Source organism: Hypanus sabinus, chromosome X1 (assembly GCF_030144855.1).
Source record: "Hypanus sabinus isolate sHypSab1 chromosome X1, sHypSab1.hap1, whole genome shotgun sequence".
Taxonomy (NCBI): domain Eukaryota; kingdom Metazoa; phylum Chordata; class Chondrichthyes; order Myliobatiformes; family Dasyatidae; genus Hypanus; species Hypanus sabinus.
In genome coordinates, this window is record NC_082738.1 from 32,135,353 (window position 1) to 32,154,687 (window position 19,335).

The following is a 19,335-nucleotide window of genomic DNA, read 5'->3' on the forward strand; positions in this document are numbered from 1 at the left end:
CTCTCTCTCTCTCACACACACACACACACTCTCTCTCTCTCTCTCTCTCTCTCTCTCTCTCTCTCTCTCTCACACACACACACACACACACGCGCGTTCCTTCCCCGCCCTCCCTCAAGGAACTCTCCAAATATTTACTCAGCCGGGACATGCAAGGTGAAGCCTGTCCTGCCGTGTCACCTCAGCTGGAGAGGAGCGGGCAATGAACGAGCTGTCGAACTAGGAGACCAGGAATCAGCGAGGGACGAAGCCTCAGACGTGGGTGATGGGAGATTTGTTCCCAGAGGAATGACAGGAGTTTCCCGGACGTGCTGGAACTGGGAGCCGAGAAAGAGAGAGAGAGAGAGGGAGAGAGAAGCTACCGGCAGGAAACCAGGAGCATCATGTGAAGGATCCAGGGAGAAATGGAGATTCCTTGGGCTCAGAAGTACAGTCTCCAAACCTCGAGGGGCTCCATTGCCACTGTTCAAGGATTAAGATGGGTAGATGGTTGATTGATCACAGCAGGCAAACCTGCATCTCTCCTCTCTTTCTTTTTCACCCTCTCCATCTGTCCCTCAGTCTCTCACTGTCTCACTCAGCTTTTGCCCACTATTTCCCTCTTTAGCTCACCCTTACCCTCCTTTTCTCCCCCTCTCATTCCTCATTCTCTACCCCTTTCACCCCTTCTCTCTGCCCCCTCTTGCCTCCTCTATCTCCCACTCTCTGTTCCCCCTCTCCATTCCCATAACACTCCCTCTCTGACCCCTATATCATCCTCTCTATCCCCCCTCTATCCCCTTCTATCCCCTCTCTACATCCCTCTCTATACCCTCTATTTTTGCCTCTCCCCATGTCACCTCCTCTCTTCATCTTGCTCTCACCCCTCTACCCCTCTCTCTTCCCCCTTCTCTAATCCCCCCATTCTTCCTCTCTTTTCCCACTCTTTTTTCTCACCATTTTCCCACCCTCCTTTCCCTCTTCCCCCTCTCTCCCTTTCCCCTTCTCTTTACCTCCTTCTTTTAACCCTCTCTCTTTGTCCCTCTCTTTAACCCCCCCTTTATCTCCCTCTCTTCCCCACTCCATCCCTCCCACAGCACAGTGCTTCCTTCTTACTGCTTCCCCACCCTGCATCATCTGCAGTTTGTGGACGATACAAAGACAGGTGGCAGGGCAGGTAGTGTTAAGGAAGCAGCGAGTCTGGGAGAATGAGTAAAGAAGTGGCAGACGGAATATAGTACAGTGAAGTGTGTGGTCATGCACTTTGGTAGAAGGACTATTTTCTAAAGAGGGAGTGAATTCAGAAATGGTAGGTGTAAAGGGACTGCAGATTCCCTAAAGGTTAACTTGCAGGTTAAGTCGATGGTAAGGAAAGCAAATGCAATGTTAGCATTCATTTCCAGAGGATTAAAATATAAAAGAAAAGATGTAATGCTGAGGCTTTTTAAGGCATTGGTCGGACTGCATTTGGAGTACCTCTGAAATCCCCCTTAAACTTTCCTCCAATCACCTTAAAGTTATGTCCCCTCATATTAGCCATTTCTGCCCTGGGATAAAGTCTCTGGTTGTCCATTCTATCTATGCCTCTTATCATGTTGTACACCTCTATCACATCACCTCTCATCCTCCTTTGCTCCAAAGAGAAAAACCCTAACTTGCTCAGCCTTTCCTCACAAGTCATGCTCTCTAATCCAGCATTCTTGTAAACCTCCTCTGCACCCTCTCGAAAGTTTCCACATCCTTCCTGTAATGAGGTGACCAGAACTGAACACAATACTCCAAGTGTAGGAGTATGATGGGACAGTGCGGAGGGAGCTTCACTCCGGGAGTGTGTGATTGGACAGTGTGGAGGGTGATTCAATCTGTGTCTGACCCCGGGAGTGTGTGATGGGACGGTGTGGAGGGAGATTCACTCTGTGTCTGACCCTGGGAGTGTGTGATGGGATGGTGTGGAGGGAGATTCACTCTGTGTCTGACCCTGGGAGTGTGTGATGGGACAGTGTGGAGGGAGATTCACTCTGTGTCTGATCCCGGGAGTGTGTGATGTGACGGTGTGGAGGGAGCTTCACTCTGTGTCTGACTCCGGGAGTGTGTGATTGGACAGTGTGGAGGGAGATTCACTCTGTGTCTGACCCTGGGAGTGTGTGATGGGACAGTGTGGAGGGAGATTCACTCTGTGTCTGACCCTGGGAGTGTGTGGAGGGAGATTCACTCTGTGTCTGACCCTGGGAGAGTGTGATGGGACAGTGTGGAGGGAGATTCACTCTGTGTCTGATCCCGGGAGTGTGTGTTGGGACAGTGTGGAGGGAGATTCTCTCTGTGTCTGATCCCGGGAGTGTGTGATGGGTCAGTGTGGAAGGAAATTCACTCTGTGTCTGACCCTGGGAGTGTGTGATGGGATGGTGTGGAGGGAGATTCACTCTGTGTCTGACCCTGGGAGTGTGTGATGGGACGGGGTGGAGGGAGATTCACTCTGTATTTGGCCCTGGAGTGGTGTGACGAGACGGTGTGGCGGGAGATTCACTCTGTGCCTGTCCCTGGGATTGTGTGATGGGTTGCTGTGGAGGGAGATTCCATCTGTGTCTGACCCCGGGAGTGTGTGATGGGACAGTGTGGAGGGAGATTCACTCTGTGTCTGACCCTGGGAGTGTGTGATGGGACGGTGTGGAGGGAGATTCACTCTGTGTCTGACCCTGGGAGTGTGTGATGGGACAGTGCGGACGCAGCTTCACTCTGTGTCTGACCCTGGTAATGTGTGATAGGACGATGTGGAGGGAGAATCACTGTGTGTTTGACCCTCGGAGAGTGTGATGGGTCGGAATGGAGGGAGATTCACCCTGGGTTGTCCGTGGGAGTGTGTGCTGGGACAGTGGAGATGGAGATTCACTCTGTCTGACCCTGGGAGTGTGTGATGGGATGGTGTGGAGGGAGATTCAATCTGTGTCTGACCCCTGGAGTGTGTGATGGGACAGTGTGGAGGGAGATTCACTCTGTGTCTGACCCTGGGAGTGTGTGATGGGACGGTGTGGAGGGAGATTCACTCTGTGTCTGACCCCGGGAGTGTGTGATGGGATGGTGTGGAGGGAGATTCACTCTGTGTCTGACCCTGGGAGAGTGTGATGGGATGGTGTGGAGGGAGATTCACTCTGTGTCTGACTCCGGGAGTGTGTGATGGGACAGTGTGGAGGGAGATTCAATCTGTGTCTGACCCCTGGAGTGTGTGATGGGACAGTGTGGAGGGAGATTCACTCTGTGTCTGACCCTGGGAGTGTGTGATGGGACGGTGTGGAGGGAGATTCACTCCGTGTTTGACCCTGGGAGTGTATGATGGGACAGTGTGGAGGGAGGTTGACTCTGTGTCTGACCCTGGGAGTGTGTGATGGGACGGTTTGGAGGGAGATTCACTCTGTGTCTGACCCTGGAAGTGTGTGATGGGACGGTGTGGAGGGAGATTCACTCTGTGTCTGATCCCGGGAGTGTGTGATGGGACAGTGTGGAGGGAGATTCACTCTGTGTCTGACCCTGGGAGAGTGTGATGGGATGGTGTGGAGGGAGATACACTCTCTGTCTGATCCCGGGAGTGTATGCAAAGTCCTGATCTGCCTCTTTGCATTCTAATCTTTCTGTCATAACTTCAGTCAACTTCACTTACCCGATTATTGAAATGTTTCCACAACTTATGGACTCTTTATTTCATGTTCTCGATGTTTATTGCTTATTTTTGTTTGTTATTGCATGGCTTGTTTAATTTTGCACATTGGTGCAGTCTTTCATTGATTTTATTGTTGTTGGTGTCTTTCTGCTGTGTATTTGTTGAGTATGCCTGCAAGAAAGTGTATTTCAGGGTGTATATGGTGACATATCTGGACTTTGGTAATGATTTTTCTGTGAAATTTGACCTTTGTTCCATGCAAATGTCTCTGAACTCCTGCATAATACCATAAGTCTGAGCTGGTGTCTTGAGAGATTATCTTTGTAAACTGGTTCCTGTCTGGACTCGATGAGACCAATGTGTGTGTGTCTGTATCAAGGCTAGTGTATATTGTGACGTGCAGAGCTTCACCAGATGGCTTTGATTAAGGTCTCTGTCACTGGGAACTGATGTGGGTGTTGTTCCTCTGGATTCCGCAGATATCTCAGGTTGTAATCATTGGGTGAGGGTAGGCAAGTCGCCTTTGAAAGCATCATGTCCTCCTGCTTTTTTCCCTCTCCCTCTCCCACTCTCTCTCCCCCTCCCTCTCTTTCTGTTTCCATCTTTCTCTGTCTCTTTCTTAAATCTCCCCTCTTAAACACGAGGAAATCTGCAGATGCTGGAAATTCAAACAACACACACAAAATGCTGGTGGAACACAGCAGGCCAGGCAGCATCTATAGGAAGAAGCACAGTTGACTTTTCAGGCCAAGACCCTTCGTATCCCCTCTTATCTTGTACTTGTGCTCTCGAGCATTGGATTCCCCAATGCTGAGGACCATCCACTTTATCCATGCATCTCTGAGTTCATCTCTCATTCTCCTACACTCCAAGGAATAAAGATCTAGCCTGGCCAGCCTCTCCCGATAACTCTGGTCTAGTAGATCTGTTCTGCACCCTAAATGCCTTTCCTAAAACAGGGTGACCAAACTGTTCCCAACACTCCAAATAAACTGTGTATTTGTACTCCAAAGTCCCTGTGTTCCACAACACTCGTCAGTGCCCTGCCATTTACTCTATACGTCTGAAAGTCCAAAATCCATTATCACACACTTAGCCAAGTTGAAGTCCTTTTGCCATTCCTCAGCCCGTCTCCCTAAATGATCAAGACCGCATTGTCACCTGTTTCACTATCAACAAAACCCTCATTTAGTATCATCAATCAGCAAACTTGCTATTCACATCCAGATTCCCAATACTGACCCCTGGAGCACCCCACCAGTCACAGGAGTGTGTGAGCGTGTCTTCTGTCTGAGTCAGTTTTTTAATGTTTGTGTGTGTTTGTGTGTGTGTGTGTGTGTGTGTCTGACGTAGCTCCCAGACCGGTTTTGTCAGTGACGTCGAGAAGGTTATTGGTAACAGCCACAAATGGTACAACCTTGCCTGGAGGCTGGGACTCACAGGAAGGTCAGGTTTCAGGGGCGGGAATGTTAGGGAGGAGTGGTTGGAGAGCAGTCATTCTCCCCCTCCCCCCGATGGAATGTCTGTTAACGTACACAGCAGTGGGGGGGGGGGGGGAGAGGAGGGGGAATATGTAGAGTCTGAAGATCACCAAGCTCCCAGAGTCTGAGATGAGTCAGTGCCGAGGGAAAATCCTCCCCCTCCTCCTCTCTACCCCTCTCTCCACCTCCTCTGCCCCCTCTCACTCCCCCTCCTCTTTCCCCTGCCCCCTCTCTCCCCCTCATTCAACCTCTCTCTCTCTCTCACCCCTCTCTTCCCCTGCCCCCTCTCTCCCCCTCATTCAACCTCTCTCTCTCTCTCTCACCCCTCTCTTCCCCTGCCCCCTCTCACACATAAACAAAGTAACTACCTCTGTCTCCTCTTCCAGAGTCCATTCCTAGAGCATTCCCTGCCACAAGACCATGGACCGATGCAGGAGGTGAGTGTGTGAGGTCAGGAATCGGGAACAACCCCCCCGCTTGTCTGGAAGCTGGGAGGGTGGGAGCTGAGGTTTAACTGGGAAGGGGAGCAGTGTGCAGATATCCCCGGGAATGGGAATGGACTCCCAGAAACACCCGGGAATGGGGAGGTTGTCCCAGATACGCCCCGGATTGGGAGGGTGTCCTGGATACCCGCAGGAATGGGGAAGGTGTCTCGGATACTCCTGGGAAAGATTTGGGAGTTCCAGATACAGTTGAGAATGGGGGGTCAGGGGTCCAAATGCCTCCTGAAATTGAGGATTCGGGGATGTAGATATCCCTGGGGGATGTGTCTGTGCTATATTCATCTCTCTTCTCCCCACAGGACGTGAGGGGGAAGGTGACCCAGGCTGGTCTCCTGCTCCAAGCCCATCTCCTGTCAGTGAACCCAGAGCTGATGCGCGACCGGAGACTGCACCTCAAATCCCTGCGGTAGGTGGGGTTTGTGTGGGATGCGGGGAGGGGCTGGGGTTGTTGGGTGGGCAGGGTCGATGGGGCTTCAGGGATCAGGGTGAGTGCAGGTGGATGGTGAGGGTTTGGGAGGAATTAGGTCAGTCAGGGAGGGGTTGAGGGTGAGAGGTCAGGAGTGGCAGGGATGGGGAGGGCTTAGCAGTTGAAGGGGTGAAGAGTCTCTGGGAGAGGTCGCAGAGAGAGTGCAATAGAGATTCCACCAGACCCATCCCTGAGACAGAGGAGGTTGCCCTGTGGGGAGAGATCAAGCAGACTGGGTCCTGAACTCTCTGGGGTTCGGGAGAATGAGAGGAGATCTCATTGGAGGGGAGAGGGACAGGGAAAAAGTTTCTTTTTACAACCATGAGTTCCAGTCTCAGAATGAGGGGACAGACTTTCTACACCAGAAAGGAGAGTAAAATGAATGTTTGGAACTATCTACACCACTCCCCCGGAGCTCAATGAGGGTGAATTAGCGATGGAAGAAACAGAGGGAGGTGGAGGCAGAGTGGGGAGAGTGACGCAGGGTTGTGTTGGGGAGATCAGTCGGGATGGAAAGGTGTAGGGAGGGAGTTCCAGAGCTCAGGGACCCGGGCAGCTGAAGGTTTGGAATTGGTTTATTATTGTCACGTGTACCGAGGTGAGATGAAAATCTTGTCTTACATACTGTTCGTACAGATCAGATCATTACACAGTGTATTGAGGTAGAACAAGGTAAAACAATAACAGAATGCAGAATAAAGTGTCACAGTTACAGAGAAAGTGCAGTGCTGGTAAACAACAGAGAGGTCTGGGACAGTTCCAGATCTTGGGGACCCGGGCACATTTTTAGCACAAGGAGCATAGATTTTAAGGATACTTTTGTCCCAGTATTTATTTTTTAATTCCTGCACAGATGAAGTATTTTTAATAGGGCAATTTGTTTTTAGCATTCTATTTGACTTAAATTCTTGTACAAAGCTCCCCAGTATCTCTCATTACATTAACAAAAGCCCATTATCTTAATGGATACGCTGAAAGAAATAGACTTTTGTCGCCACCATTTATATTCAACAAAATGTTTGTTTTAATGTTTGTGTAAATTTTGAAAAAATGTTGACTGACCTGATTAGTTCTTTGTGTATTAGGAAAGTAGGATTTAATGCTAAAACTAAATTTGTTAGTCTTTTGCTAATAACATTTTCACCGTTTGAACAGTTTTCCACATTTTATTATGAGGCATTGACAGGGTTCTAAAATGCAATCCTGGTTCATGTAACGTGCTTCAGTCTATGAGCAAGGATACATATACAAAGGATTTGCTGAGATTTTCCATCTATTTATATTTTGGCTGCTTTAGTTTGTGCTTCTTTTCCCAACCCCCTCACTCTCCAATGCTTTCAGCTGGCTACTAAGATGTAGCAAACATACTCTATCTAATTTTTAAAGGAGGTCATATAACAACGCACGTGTAATTTTTTACGTGACTCCCTTCTCCACTCGTTCCTCTCCACTAACCTCCCACCTAGCACTTGTCCCTGCATATTGTGAGACAACTGCTACCCCTGCCCGTTCACCTCCTCCTTCACCGCAAACAGTCCTTTGAGATGAGTTGACACACAACCTGCGAGTCCTTCAGGGTTATCTACTGTATCCGGAGCTCCCTGTACAGACTCCTCTACATCGGTGAGATCAGATGTAGCTTGGGGGACTGCTGCTCTGCCCGCCGCAACACGCTGAATTTCCCAGTGGCTGCCATCTCAGTTTGACTTCCCTTTTCCATTTGAACTTCTATGGCCACAATGAGGCCAAACGCAGTGGAAGAGCAACACCAATTCCGTCTGGTTCGTCTCCAATCTGACAGCATCAACACCAATTTCTCTAACTTCCGGAGATTTCTCCCCCTCCAACTTCTCTCTTTTCCCTTTCCCCATTCTGACTCTCATCTCACCTCATATCTTCTCCTCACCTACCCATCACCTCTCTCCGTTGCTCCTGCTCCCATGGGTCCACTGTCTCCTCCTATCAGATTCCTCCTTCTTCAGAGGGAGAGCGATGTAGCGACTGACGTTCCTGTCTCTGATCTGCAGGCAGTGTTGTTCAGGACGGGAGATGGTCGACACTTTACTACAGAACAACCCCCAGGTGCGCTGCAGGACCCAGGCAGCTGGCGTGTGGCAACTGCTCATGGAGGAAGGGTTGGTGCAATCTGGTGAGCTTTACATTACGTCATCATCTTCTCCCGCAGCACGGCGTTCCCTCCTCACCGCCCCTCCAACAGCACCGCACTCCCTCCTCACCGTCCCTCCCACAGCACAGTGCTCCCTCTTCACCGCCCCTCCCACAGCACGGCGCTCCCTCCTCACCGACCCTCCCACAGCATGGTACTCCCTCCTCACCGCCCCTCCAACAGCACCGCACTCCCTCCTCACCGACCCTCCCACAGCACGGCACTCCCTCCTCACCGTCCCTCCCACAGCACGGCGCTCCCCCTCACCGTCCCTCCCACAGCACGGCACTCCCTCCTCACCACCCCTCCCACAGCACGGCGCTCCCTCCTCACCGCCCCTCCCACAGCACAGCGCTCCCTCCTCACCGCCCCTCCCACAGCACAGTGCCCCCTACTCACCGCCCCTCCCACAGCACGGCACCCCCTCCTCACCGACCCTCCCACAGCACTGCGCTCCCTCCTCACCTCCCCCCACAGCACGGCGCTCCCTCCTCACCGCCCCTCCCACAGCACAGCGCTCCCTCCTCACCGCCCCTCCCACAGCACGGCGCTCCCTCTTCACCGACCCTCCCACAGCACGGCGCTCCCTCCTCACCGCCCCTCCCACAGCACGGCACTCCCTCCTCACCGCCCCTCCCACAGCATGATGCTCCCTCCTCATTGCCCCTCTCATAGAATGGCATCCTCTCAAAACCTGATAGATAAGAAGGGATGTAGTTCCAAGAGGAGGTCACAGAGACGGGGAGGGTTGTACGGGATGGAATGAGGTATCAATGATACCGGGATGGGTTTAGTAGACTGGAAAGGTTAGAGAGGAGGGAAGGATCTCACAGTACAGAGAGAGAGAGGAGTCACACAGATGGGGAGGGGTGTTGGATAGGGAGAGACAGAGACGGAGAGAGATGTAGGGGAGGGAGGGAGCTCAGAGCAATGCAGAGGGGTGTAGGGGAGGGAGGCGGGAACGGAAATGGGGTGGGGTTGAGGGGACAGTGACAGTGTCACGATGAACAAACTACCTCACTATTACTCTTTTGCACTCTTTATTTTAATTGTAACTTCCGCTCCCCCTCACCGTCCCTCCCACAGCACGGCACTCCCTCCTCACCTCCCCACCCACAGCACGGCGCTCCCTCCTCACCGTCCCTCCCACAGCACGGCACTCCCTCCTCACCTCCCCTCCCACAGCACCGCACTCCCTCCTCACCGACCCTCCCACAGCACAGCGCTCCCTCCTCACCGCCCCTCCCACAGCACGGCGCACCCTCCTCACCGCCCCTCCCACAGCACGGCACCCCCTCCTCACCGACCCTCCCACAGCACGGCGCTCCCTCCTCACCGACCCTCCCACAGCACGGCACCCCCTCCTCACCGACCCTCCCACAGCACGGCGCTCCCTCCTCACCGTCCCTCCCACAGCACAGCGCTCCCTCATCACCGCCCCTCCCACAGCGGGGCGCACCCTCCTCACCGCCCCTCCCACAGCACGGCGCACCCTCCTCACCGCCCCTCCCACAGCACGGCGCCCCCTCCTCACCGCCCCTCCCACAGAGAGGCATTCCTTCTTTCCCTACTCAGTGCTCCCTCCTAACCAGCCCTCTATTCTCTGCACATCCATGTGACTCTTACAGACCTGCATCGTATTTGCCCCTACAACCAACCTTGACGGTATTATCATGTGTAAAACCACTTGCTCCGCCCAGCTCCTTTGAATTTAAGTGCATACACTGTGGTATTAAACATTTCAACACTGAGAAAGAGATACCAGCTCCCTACTCTATCTATGCCTGTCATAATCTTACAAACCTCTGTCAGGTCTCCTCTCGGCCTCCGCCTCTCCAGAGAAAACAACCAAAGTCTGTCCAGCCTCTCCTTGTAGCTTACGCTCTCTAATCCAGACAGCATCCCGGTGAATCTCCTCTGCTCCCTCTCCAAATCCCCCACAGCCTTCCTGTAATGGGGTGAGCGGAACTGAACGCAATACTCCAGATGCAGCCTGAACAGTTTTATAAAGCTGTAACGTAACTTCCTGACTCTTGAACTCAATGTCCAGACTAATAAAGGTAAACGTATTGGACGTGCCTTCTGAACGGCCCTGTCAGCCTTCATTACGTAATACTGTCAGGGACCACAGGCTCCTTCACTCCGGGGGAACGGACCCAGTCTTATCCCACGACTGGCACACTCCGTCCCAGGCAAGGTCCTGGTGAATCTCCTCTGCTGTCTCTCTGGCGTTGTCACAGTCTCCCTGTGGTGTGGCGACCAGAACTGTGTTCCAGCTGTGCTCTGACCCAAGATCTGTAAAGTAGGAATGTGGCCTCCCTGTTCTTATAGTATGTATACTATACTCTCCTTCCCAACACGCCTCTGCTCCTCACTATCTTCAGTACAGGAGTTAGAACGTCATGTTACCACTGTACAGCACATTGCTGACACCACACTGGACTATTATGTTCGGCTCTGGTCGGCCAGCTACAGGAAGAATGGGATTAAGCTGGAGAGGGTGCGGAAAAGTTCACCAAAAGTTGCCGGGACTGGAGAGCCTGAGTTATAAGGAGAGGCTGGATAGGCTGGGAGGCTGATAGAAGTTTATAAAACTATGAGGTCACTGGCTTAGATGGTAACCTTGGTCAGCATGAAATGGTAGGGCCAAAGGGCCTAACTCTGTGCTGTGTGACATTAATAAACTAATTACCAATTACCGCACCTCTTGCAGTGTGATGCTCCCTCTTTACCGCCCCTTCCTCCTCACCACCCCTCCAAAAGCGCCGTGCTCCACCCTCACAACTGCTCTGTCCCTCGAAGCCTTCCCATTTTGGTCACTGATCCACACCTGCACCCTCCCATCCTGCAGTAAAGTCGAGGGAGAGATTCCAAGACCGGGACAACCACTTCTACCAGTTCACACAGACCCCAGCAAGGACCCAGGATGCTGCAGGGGATCGGGAGGAAGATGAAGATGAGGAACTGAACGAGGCACTTTCCCTTCTCACACTCCACGGGCAAGAGGCAGTCCTCACTGCTGCTCTCCGCACATCGTGAGTGGTGACTATGTGATGGGACGGTATGGAGGGAGATTCACTCTGTGTCTGACCCTGGCAGTGTGTGATTGAATAGTGTGGAGGGAGATTCACTCTGTGTCTGACCCTGGCAGTGTGTGATGTGACAGTGTGGAGGGAGATTCACTCTGTGTCTGATCCCGGGAGTGTGTGATGGGACAGTGTGGAGGGAGATTCACTCTGTGTCTGATCCCAGGAGTGTGTGATGGGACACTGTGGAGGGAGATTCACTCTGTGTCTGACACTGGGAGAGTGTGATGGGACAGTGTGGAAGGAGATTCACTCTGTGTCTGACCCTGGGAGTGAGTGATGTGACAGTGTGGAGGGAGATTTGCTCTGTGTCTGACTTTGGGAGTGTGTGATGGGACAGTGTGGAAGGAGATTCACTCTGTGTCTGACCCTGGGAGTGTGTGATGTGACATTGTGGAGGGAGATTGAGTCTGTCTCTGACCCTGGGAGTGTGTGATGGGACAGAGTGGAGGGAGATTCACTCTGTGTCTGACCCTGGGAGTGTGTGATGGGACAGTGTGGAAGGAGATTCACTCTGTGTCTGACCCTGGGAGTGTGTGATGGGAGGGTGTGGAGGGAGATTCACTCTGTGTCTGACTCTGGGAGTGTGTGATGGGATGGCGTGGTGTTTCAGAGATGAAGAGTGAGAGGTGTGGATGCTGATGGTGTTTCTCCCTCCCTCTCTCTTCCTCCTTCTCTTCTCGTCCCCGACTTTCCCCTTGCTTCCGACACAGACCCTCGCAGAGGACAGCGGAAGATGTGGAAATGATTTTTGAGGAGCTGACTCATGTCAAGGCCGTACTCCATCTTTCCCATACAGTATGTATTTTGTGTCATCAGGGGCTTACCCTGAGGGAGGGGTGGTGAGGAAAAGAGGGGACCTTAGTAGAGATGTGGTAAGGGAGGATGGGGAGGGAGGGAGGGGGAGAAAAGGAAGGAGGGGGTGATGCAGAAGGATTGGCATTGAGGACGGAAGGGCATGGGAGTGACAGCAATGAGGAGAGAGTGAGGAGCGGGAGTGATGGTCAGGGTGAAGAAGGTTCTAAACTTGGTCTCTCTGGCTTTAGGTGAGGCGTCAGCTGGCGGCCGTGGTTCACTTTGAGAGCTATCAGACGTCTGGCACTGTGTGTGAGTTTTCGTGTCACTGACCTTCCCCTCATCCCCAGGTTCCCCCCCCCCCCACCCACCACCTTTTCTGCCCCTCTCTCCAACCTATTATCTCCTTTCCTTTTCGGTGTTTCCTTCCGTCTCTCCTCCACCTCTCTCTTGCCTTTTCTCTCTCTCCCTTCCTTTACTGTTGCCCCTCTCCAATCTCTCATACTCTCTTTCCCATCCCCCTCTCCTTTCCCTGCTTTCTCTCTCCTCCTCTCTTCCTCTGTCTCAGTCTGTCCAATCCTCCCTTCCCTCTCTCTCTCACTCTCTCTGCTTCTCTCCTCTCTCCCTCCTCCCCCTTCACTCCCTTTCTCCTTCTCTCTTCCCCTCTCTCCCCTCCCCTTCCTTCATCTCTCCCCCTTCCCCCTCTCTCTCCTCCCCCTTCCTCTTTCTTTCCCCTTCCCTTCCTCCCTCTCCCCTTCCTCTCTTCTGCCTTCTCTCTCCCTCCCCTCCTTCCCTCTGCCAACCTCCCTGCTCCCTCCTCACATCCCAGGACCCATCTCCGGAATAACTTAACCCTTTGCTTCCTGTCTCTCAGTGTTCAGCCAGGGGGAGATCGGGACTTCATGGTACATCATCTGGAAGGGATCTGTCAATGTGTACACCCACCACAAGGTAGGCCTTTTCAGCCCCTCCCCAACCAATTGCTCTGATCCAGTGACCAAAGTCCTCTTCTCTACCTCCCCCACTTTCACTTACTACCCCAAGCATCCACCTGTCCCTTCCTCAAATGTATGGAGTACCACAGTCTTCAGGGGAGAATTCCCCAGATAAGGAATTCCCTCCTCAACTCCGTCTGAAGATTGGTAAATTGTTTTATTATTGAGTTTAACTTCGGTAAACTTTCTTGGCCATTGTATCAGTGTGTTTGGACTGGGACAGGCTATTGGTAATGTAATTACCGTCACATCTTACTGGACATTAAGAACTTAAAGTACTGCAGTTCTACCCCATCAGCGAGTTGCTCGTTGGCAGAGAAACTGAAGGAGCTGGACATGGTAGGTTGTGTTGCTGCCTATGACAGAGAGGTGTCGGACAAGTCTGTGTGCAGGTCCGAATGCTGCAAGTCTGATTGACTGGTTTATTGGCAAATGGCGGGGGGAGCTGCGTGCCCTCGGGTGTCGCAAGAACTAGGCCTCAAGCCATGGTGTTGCCTGTTGACAGCTGCCCAGGGGAGAGGAGTAAAAGTGTGGCATGATGTCCAAGCTGGAGTCGGTGCTGCCACCCAGTGTTCACTCAGCAGAAGACAAGCTGTATTGTGTTCGGCTCCTGCAACATTAATAAACTGGGAATTGAACTTTTTTTTGGTGTGACTGTGTTTATTTATCTCTTATATGTGCTTGCTACCTGATATGTGTTATATGTGTCTTGTGTTGTGTGTGACTGTTGGCACTGTGTTTTGCACTTGTATAAAATTAATGTATGGTTGAATGACAATAAAACTTGAACTTACACACACACACAGTGAAGGGTCTGTGACTCTGATGTATCACAGGCTAGCCCAGCTTCCATGATGTTAATAGTTGTTCTCTCCACTCTCCCACCACCCCCGCCCCCCCACCACCACTCAGGGTCTGGTGAGTTCCTTGGAGGAAGGTGATGGATTTGGAGAGCTGGCCCTTGTCAACAAAGCCCCACGATCAGCCACCATCGTCCTCAGGGAGGATGGCTGCCAGTTGCTCCGGGTCGACAAGGAGGACTTCAACCGGATCCTGAGGGTAGGCAGAGTCACCAGAGTCTTCCACCCCTTTCTCCAGCCTACTCTGCATATCCTCCATCCAAACCCTCCATCCCACCATCATTCTCGTCAATTCCCTACCTCCATCCCTCCCTTTCCTCACCACTCACCACCCCCTCCACCTTTCACTCCCTCCTGTGCCTCTATCTCCTTCTCCACCCCAACTTCCCTCCATCCCTCCCCTCCCTCCCACTACCTATCCCTCTATTTTTAACCTCCTGCAATCTCCCCCATTTCCTCCATCCATTCCTCCCTCCCCTCCATCTCTCCCTCCCTCCCTCCATCTCCACCCTCCCTGCATCCCTCTATCCCCTCCCTGCCTTCTGCTATCTCCTCCTTCCCTTCAGGGAGGAAGGAGGGGTAGGGACGGAGGGAGATGGGGAGGAAATGAGGGGAAGGGATGGAGGAGGATGGGAAGGAACAGATGGGTGCAGATGGAGGGGGATGGGGAGAAAATGCTGGGTGTGGATGGAGGGGGATGGGGAGGGAAGGGGGCATGGGGACAGGAGGTGGATGGTTTTAGGTTTAAGCCGTACTGATCCATGTTTCATTCCCCCTCCCCACAGGATGTGGAGATGAACACGGTCCACTTGAAGGAGCACGGCTGCGATGTGCTGGTGCTGGAGAAAGTGTCCCGAGATCCCAGTGCCCGGAGCTCTCCGGCCTCCCAAACTCACACGTAATGTTCCGAGCGCTCACTCTGGCATACACACTGATTTAACTCACTGCCTCACCCCTCCCTTCCACCTCCTGCCCCCTCCCCTCCTCTGCTTCCCTTCCTCTTCCTGCCCACCACTCTTCCCTTGGTGCCTGGATCCAGTAGTAATCTCTCTTCTGCCCCTCAGGTACACAGTGATGTATGGGACAGCTGAACGGATCCTGGAATATCTCCTGGACAACATGGTTCTGGATTCCGGATCCTCTGACCTCTCAGGTAGGGATGAGGAAAGCTCCCGCCATGGAACAAGGAACACAGAGAAACAGGCCCTTCTGCCCACAATGTTGTGCCACACTAGCAATTACATGCCTAACTAAATCAATCTCTCCTGCCTGCACACTGTCCATATCCCTCCATTCTCTGCATGTTCAGCTTTCCGGGAATATCATCCAGGTAGTGGGCGGGCACCAAAAGTTCTCTGATGAACAGACAACACCTAAAAGTGCAAAGTTAATTTATTATCAAAATATGTAATGTTACCAGATATTAGTTTGAGTTTCATTTTCTTGCAGGCAGTTGCAGGAAAAAAGGAATACAGTAGAGTTTTACAAAAAAGATACATAAACAGGTATTCAAAGACCATACAGTAGAACACTACAGTACAGGTCCTGTGGCCCATAATGATATGCCACTCATTTAACCTGCTCTGAGATCTATCTAACTCTTGTCTCCCACATAGCCCTCCATTTTTCTATCATCCTTGTGCCTAAGCATCTCTTAAATGTTCCAAACAAGAGAAAATGTGCATTTGGTGGAAATCCGAGCAACACACACAAAATGCTGGAGGAACTCAGCAGGCCAGGCAGCATCTATGGAAAAGAGTACAGTCGACCTTTCGGGCCGAGACCCTTTGGCAGGACTCTTGAATGTATCTGTTTGTACCACCACTCATGGACAGGGTGTTCCACGCACCCATCACTCTCTGGAAAAATAAATACATGCCCTGCACATCTCCTTTGAACTTCCCCCTCTCATCTTAAATGCATGCACTCTGGTATTAGACATTTCCACTCTGGAGAATAAGATACTGGATATTCTATCTATGCCTCTATTAATCTTATAAATCTCTGTCAGGTCTCCCCTCAGCCTCCACCGCTCTGGAGAAAACAACCCAAATTTGTCCGGCCTCTCCTTGTAGCTCATGCCCTCTAATCCAGGCAACATCCTGGTGAACCTCTTCTGCACCCTCTCCAAAACCCCCACACCCTTCCTGTAATGGGGTGACCAGAACTGAACACAAACCTTCAGATGCTGTCAGGTTCCCAGTCTTCACCCAGCTAACAAGAGTCATCTGCCACTCATTTCCAACTCATCACCTGCAGCCTATTTAAATCCAGCTCTCATCCACTGTCCTTGTTCCGTCATAAAAAAAAACAGCCAGCCTCAACCATTGGCTCCCATCCTTCAGTTACCTTGTTGAGTTAAGTACCTGCTCTCTCTTGTTTTGTGATCCCTTTGAGGCTTGTTATTTTGTAGTTTATCATTAAAGTGATCCCTCACTGCTCAACCATCTCCACCATTCTGCATTTGGGACAAACCTCCTGTACATTTCCTGACAGATGCAGCCTGACCAGAGTTTTCTAAAGCTGCAACTTAATTTCCTGACTATTGGACTCAGTGTCTCGGCTAATAAAATGAAGCATGCCATATGCTTTCTTTACCAACCTATCAACTGGCCACTTTCAGGCAACTATATCTTTGCATTCCAAGATCCTATCCATTACAGCTATAACATATCTGAGTCTCTACTTTCAGGGAAACATGTACCTGTACTCCTATGTTCCTCTGTTCCCCAACAGTGCCCAGGCCCTACTATTCACAGTGAGAGTGTTTGACTGTGAACATCCCTCATGGTCTTATGGAACTCCATCAGGCCACCTCTTAGCCTCCTTCGCTTCAGGTAAATTAATCCCAGCCTGTCCAGACTCTCCTTAAGACCACAAGACATAGGAACAGAATTAGTCCATTCGGGCCATTGAGTCTGTTCCACTATTTATTATCCCTTTCAACTCCATTCTCCTGTCTTCTCTCTGTAACCCTTGAAGCCCAGATGAATCAAAAACCTATTAATCTCCGCTTTAAATATACCAGTGACATACCCTTCACAGCCGCCTGTGGCAGTGAATTCCACAGATTCACCATCCTCTGGCTAAAGAAATTCCTCCTCATTTCTGTTCTAAATGGACATCCCTTACTCTAAGGCTGTGTCCTCTGTTCCTAGACTCTCCCACTATTGGAAACATCCTCTTCAGATCCATGCTATCTAGGCCTTTCAATATTCACTAGGTTTTTGTATGAAATCCTCCTTCATTTTTCAGAACTCCAGCAAGTACAGGCCCAGAACCACTTATACAATCTTAATATAATAACTTCTTCATTCCTGGGATCATTCTTGTGAAACTTCTCTGGATCCTCTCCATAGCCAGCACATCTTTTCTTACATAACTGCTCACAATACTCCAAGTGCAGTCTGACAAATGTCTTATAAAGCTTCAACATCACATCCTGGTTTTTATATTTTAGACCTCTTGAAATGAATGTTAACATTGCATTTACCTTCCTTAATATCGACTAGTTAACCTTGAAGCAATCCTGCACTAGGACTTCCAAGTCCCTTTGCAGCTTTGATTTCTGACTTCGCTCTCCTTTCAGATAATGGTCCATGCCTTTCTTCCTTCTACCAAAGCACATGACCAGACACTTCCTGACACTACATTCCACCTCCCACTTCTTTGCCCATTCTCCTAGTCTGTCCAAGTCCTTCTGCAGCTTCCCTTCCTCTTTTATTGTCCATAAACTTGGCCACAAATCCATCTATTCTGTCATCCAGATCATCCTTAATGTATAGTAGTTTTTATAAACACAACAGATTCTGCAGAAACTGGAAATCCATAACAATGCACACACAATGCTGGAGGAACTCAGCAGATCAGGCAGCATCTACGGAGAAGAATAAACAGTTGATGTTTCAGGCCCATCCTTATATCACATCGGCTGTTTACTCTTCTCCATAGACAGTGCCTGTCTTGCTGAGTTCCTTCAGTGTTTTGTGTGTTGCCCTGGTAATTTTTTTGTCTTGCAATGTACTGCTGTCACATAATAACAAATCGCATGACATATGCCGGTGATATTAAACCTGATTCCGAGATCTCTGACCATTTCTCTCGTGGTCTGCCGCAGAGAGTTTAGTCGAAGATTTCCTCCTGTCGTACTGCGTGTTCCTGCCGACGCCTCACCTCCAGGACGCACTCCTCAAACAATATCCTTTCATCCTTTGTGTCAGGCAAGTGAGCGCAAGGTTAAGTTGGGAGAGGGAGTGTGCCAATCAGGGCAGCGGGGTGGGGGTGGTTGATGAGGAGGGAGGGATGGCAAAGAGATTGGGATGGGGAGGAGAAAGGTGTGATGAGGAGGGAGTGAAGGCAAGGAGGGAGGGGCAGTCAGGATGGAGGACCGCATCTACCCCTCCTCAACTTGAATTTTGAAATGCTGGAGTGGGGGGGCAGGAGGAGAACTCCAAAAATCTCTGACCCCACATGGAGGAGAAATTCCTTGTCCTCTGCCCCCCTCACTTCCCCTCTCCTTCCTCACCCTTTCTCCCGCCTAACCACCAGTTCTCAGTTCCTTGACCAGCCCCCCTTTCACCTATGGGGCAGAGGAGCCGGAAAGGAAGCAGTGTTCCCAGGAACGGAAGCAAAGGGTCTTGCTCCTTGTTGATCGCTGGCTGGAGATCCTGGGTCACCACTTGAGGGACCATCCCTCCACCCTCCGCTTCCTCCAGGTGAGTCCCACTGTTCCGGGAGAAAAGGTTCTCTGATGAAAAGGCAACACCTCAAAGTTCATGGTAAAATTATTTTTGAAATACATACAGACACTACCTTGAGTTTCATTTTCTTGCAGGCATTTACAGGAAAAAAGAAATACAGTAGAATTTTGTGAAAACTGATACATAAATGAGTTTTCATAGACACATAGAACAGTACAGCACAGTACAGGCACTCCTTATCCTTCTCAAAGATCAATCTAACTCTTCCCTCCCACTTAGCCTAATATTTTTCTGTCATCCATGTGCCTGCCTATGAGTCTCTTAAATGTCCCGAAGTGTATCTGTCTCTATCACCACCTCTAGCAGCACGTTCCATGCACCCACCACTGTCTGTGTAAAAATCTTACCTCTGATATCCCCCCCCCCCCCCCCCGATACTTTCCTCCAATCACCTTACAATTATGCCCCTTCATTTTATCCATTTCCATCCTGGGAAAAAGTCTCTGGCTGGTCACTCGATCTATACCTGTTATCATGTTATACACCTCTATCAAGTCACCTCTCATCCTCCTCCCCTCCAAAGAGGAAAGCCTGAGCTCACTCAGCCTCTCCTCTTAAGTCATGCTCTCTAGTTCAAAGTCTTGATAATCT

At 50.9% G+C, this 19,335-nt stretch overlaps 1 protein-coding gene across 5 annotated transcripts in view; it reads left to right on the forward strand.

Moving 5' to 3' along the window:
• LOC132384768 (rap guanine nucleotide exchange factor 3-like) overlaps positions 1-19,335 on the forward strand; it is a 94,415-nt gene that overhangs the window by 13,784 nt on the left and 61,296 nt on the right. For 2 of the 5 annotated variants that reach the window (XM_059956246.1, XM_059956243.1), the window contains exons 2-13: positions 5,499-5,549; positions 5,915-6,021; positions 8,109-8,230; positions 11,100-11,283; positions 12,048-12,132; positions 12,381-12,441; positions 13,004-13,080; positions 14,037-14,183; positions 14,770-14,882; positions 15,049-15,137; positions 18,102-18,180; positions 18,564-18,699. In XM_059956246.1, the coding sequence (XP_059812229.1) occupies positions 5,541-5,549; positions 5,915-6,021; positions 8,109-8,230; positions 11,100-11,283; positions 12,048-12,132; positions 12,381-12,441; positions 13,004-13,080; positions 14,037-14,183; positions 14,770-14,882; positions 15,049-15,137; positions 18,102-18,180; positions 18,564-18,699 (1,209 nt within the window). In that variant the 5' untranslated portion in view covers positions 5,499-5,540. Of the gene's footprint in view, positions 1-105; positions 483-3,996; positions 5,246-5,498; positions 5,550-5,914; positions 6,022-8,108; positions 8,231-11,099; positions 11,284-12,047; positions 12,133-12,380; positions 12,442-13,003; positions 13,081-14,036; positions 14,184-14,769; positions 14,883-15,048; positions 15,138-18,101; positions 18,181-18,563; positions 18,700-19,335 lie in introns of those variants that run through there. The other 3 variants (XM_059956244.1, XM_059956242.1, XM_059956245.1) reach the window with 3 other exon arrangements.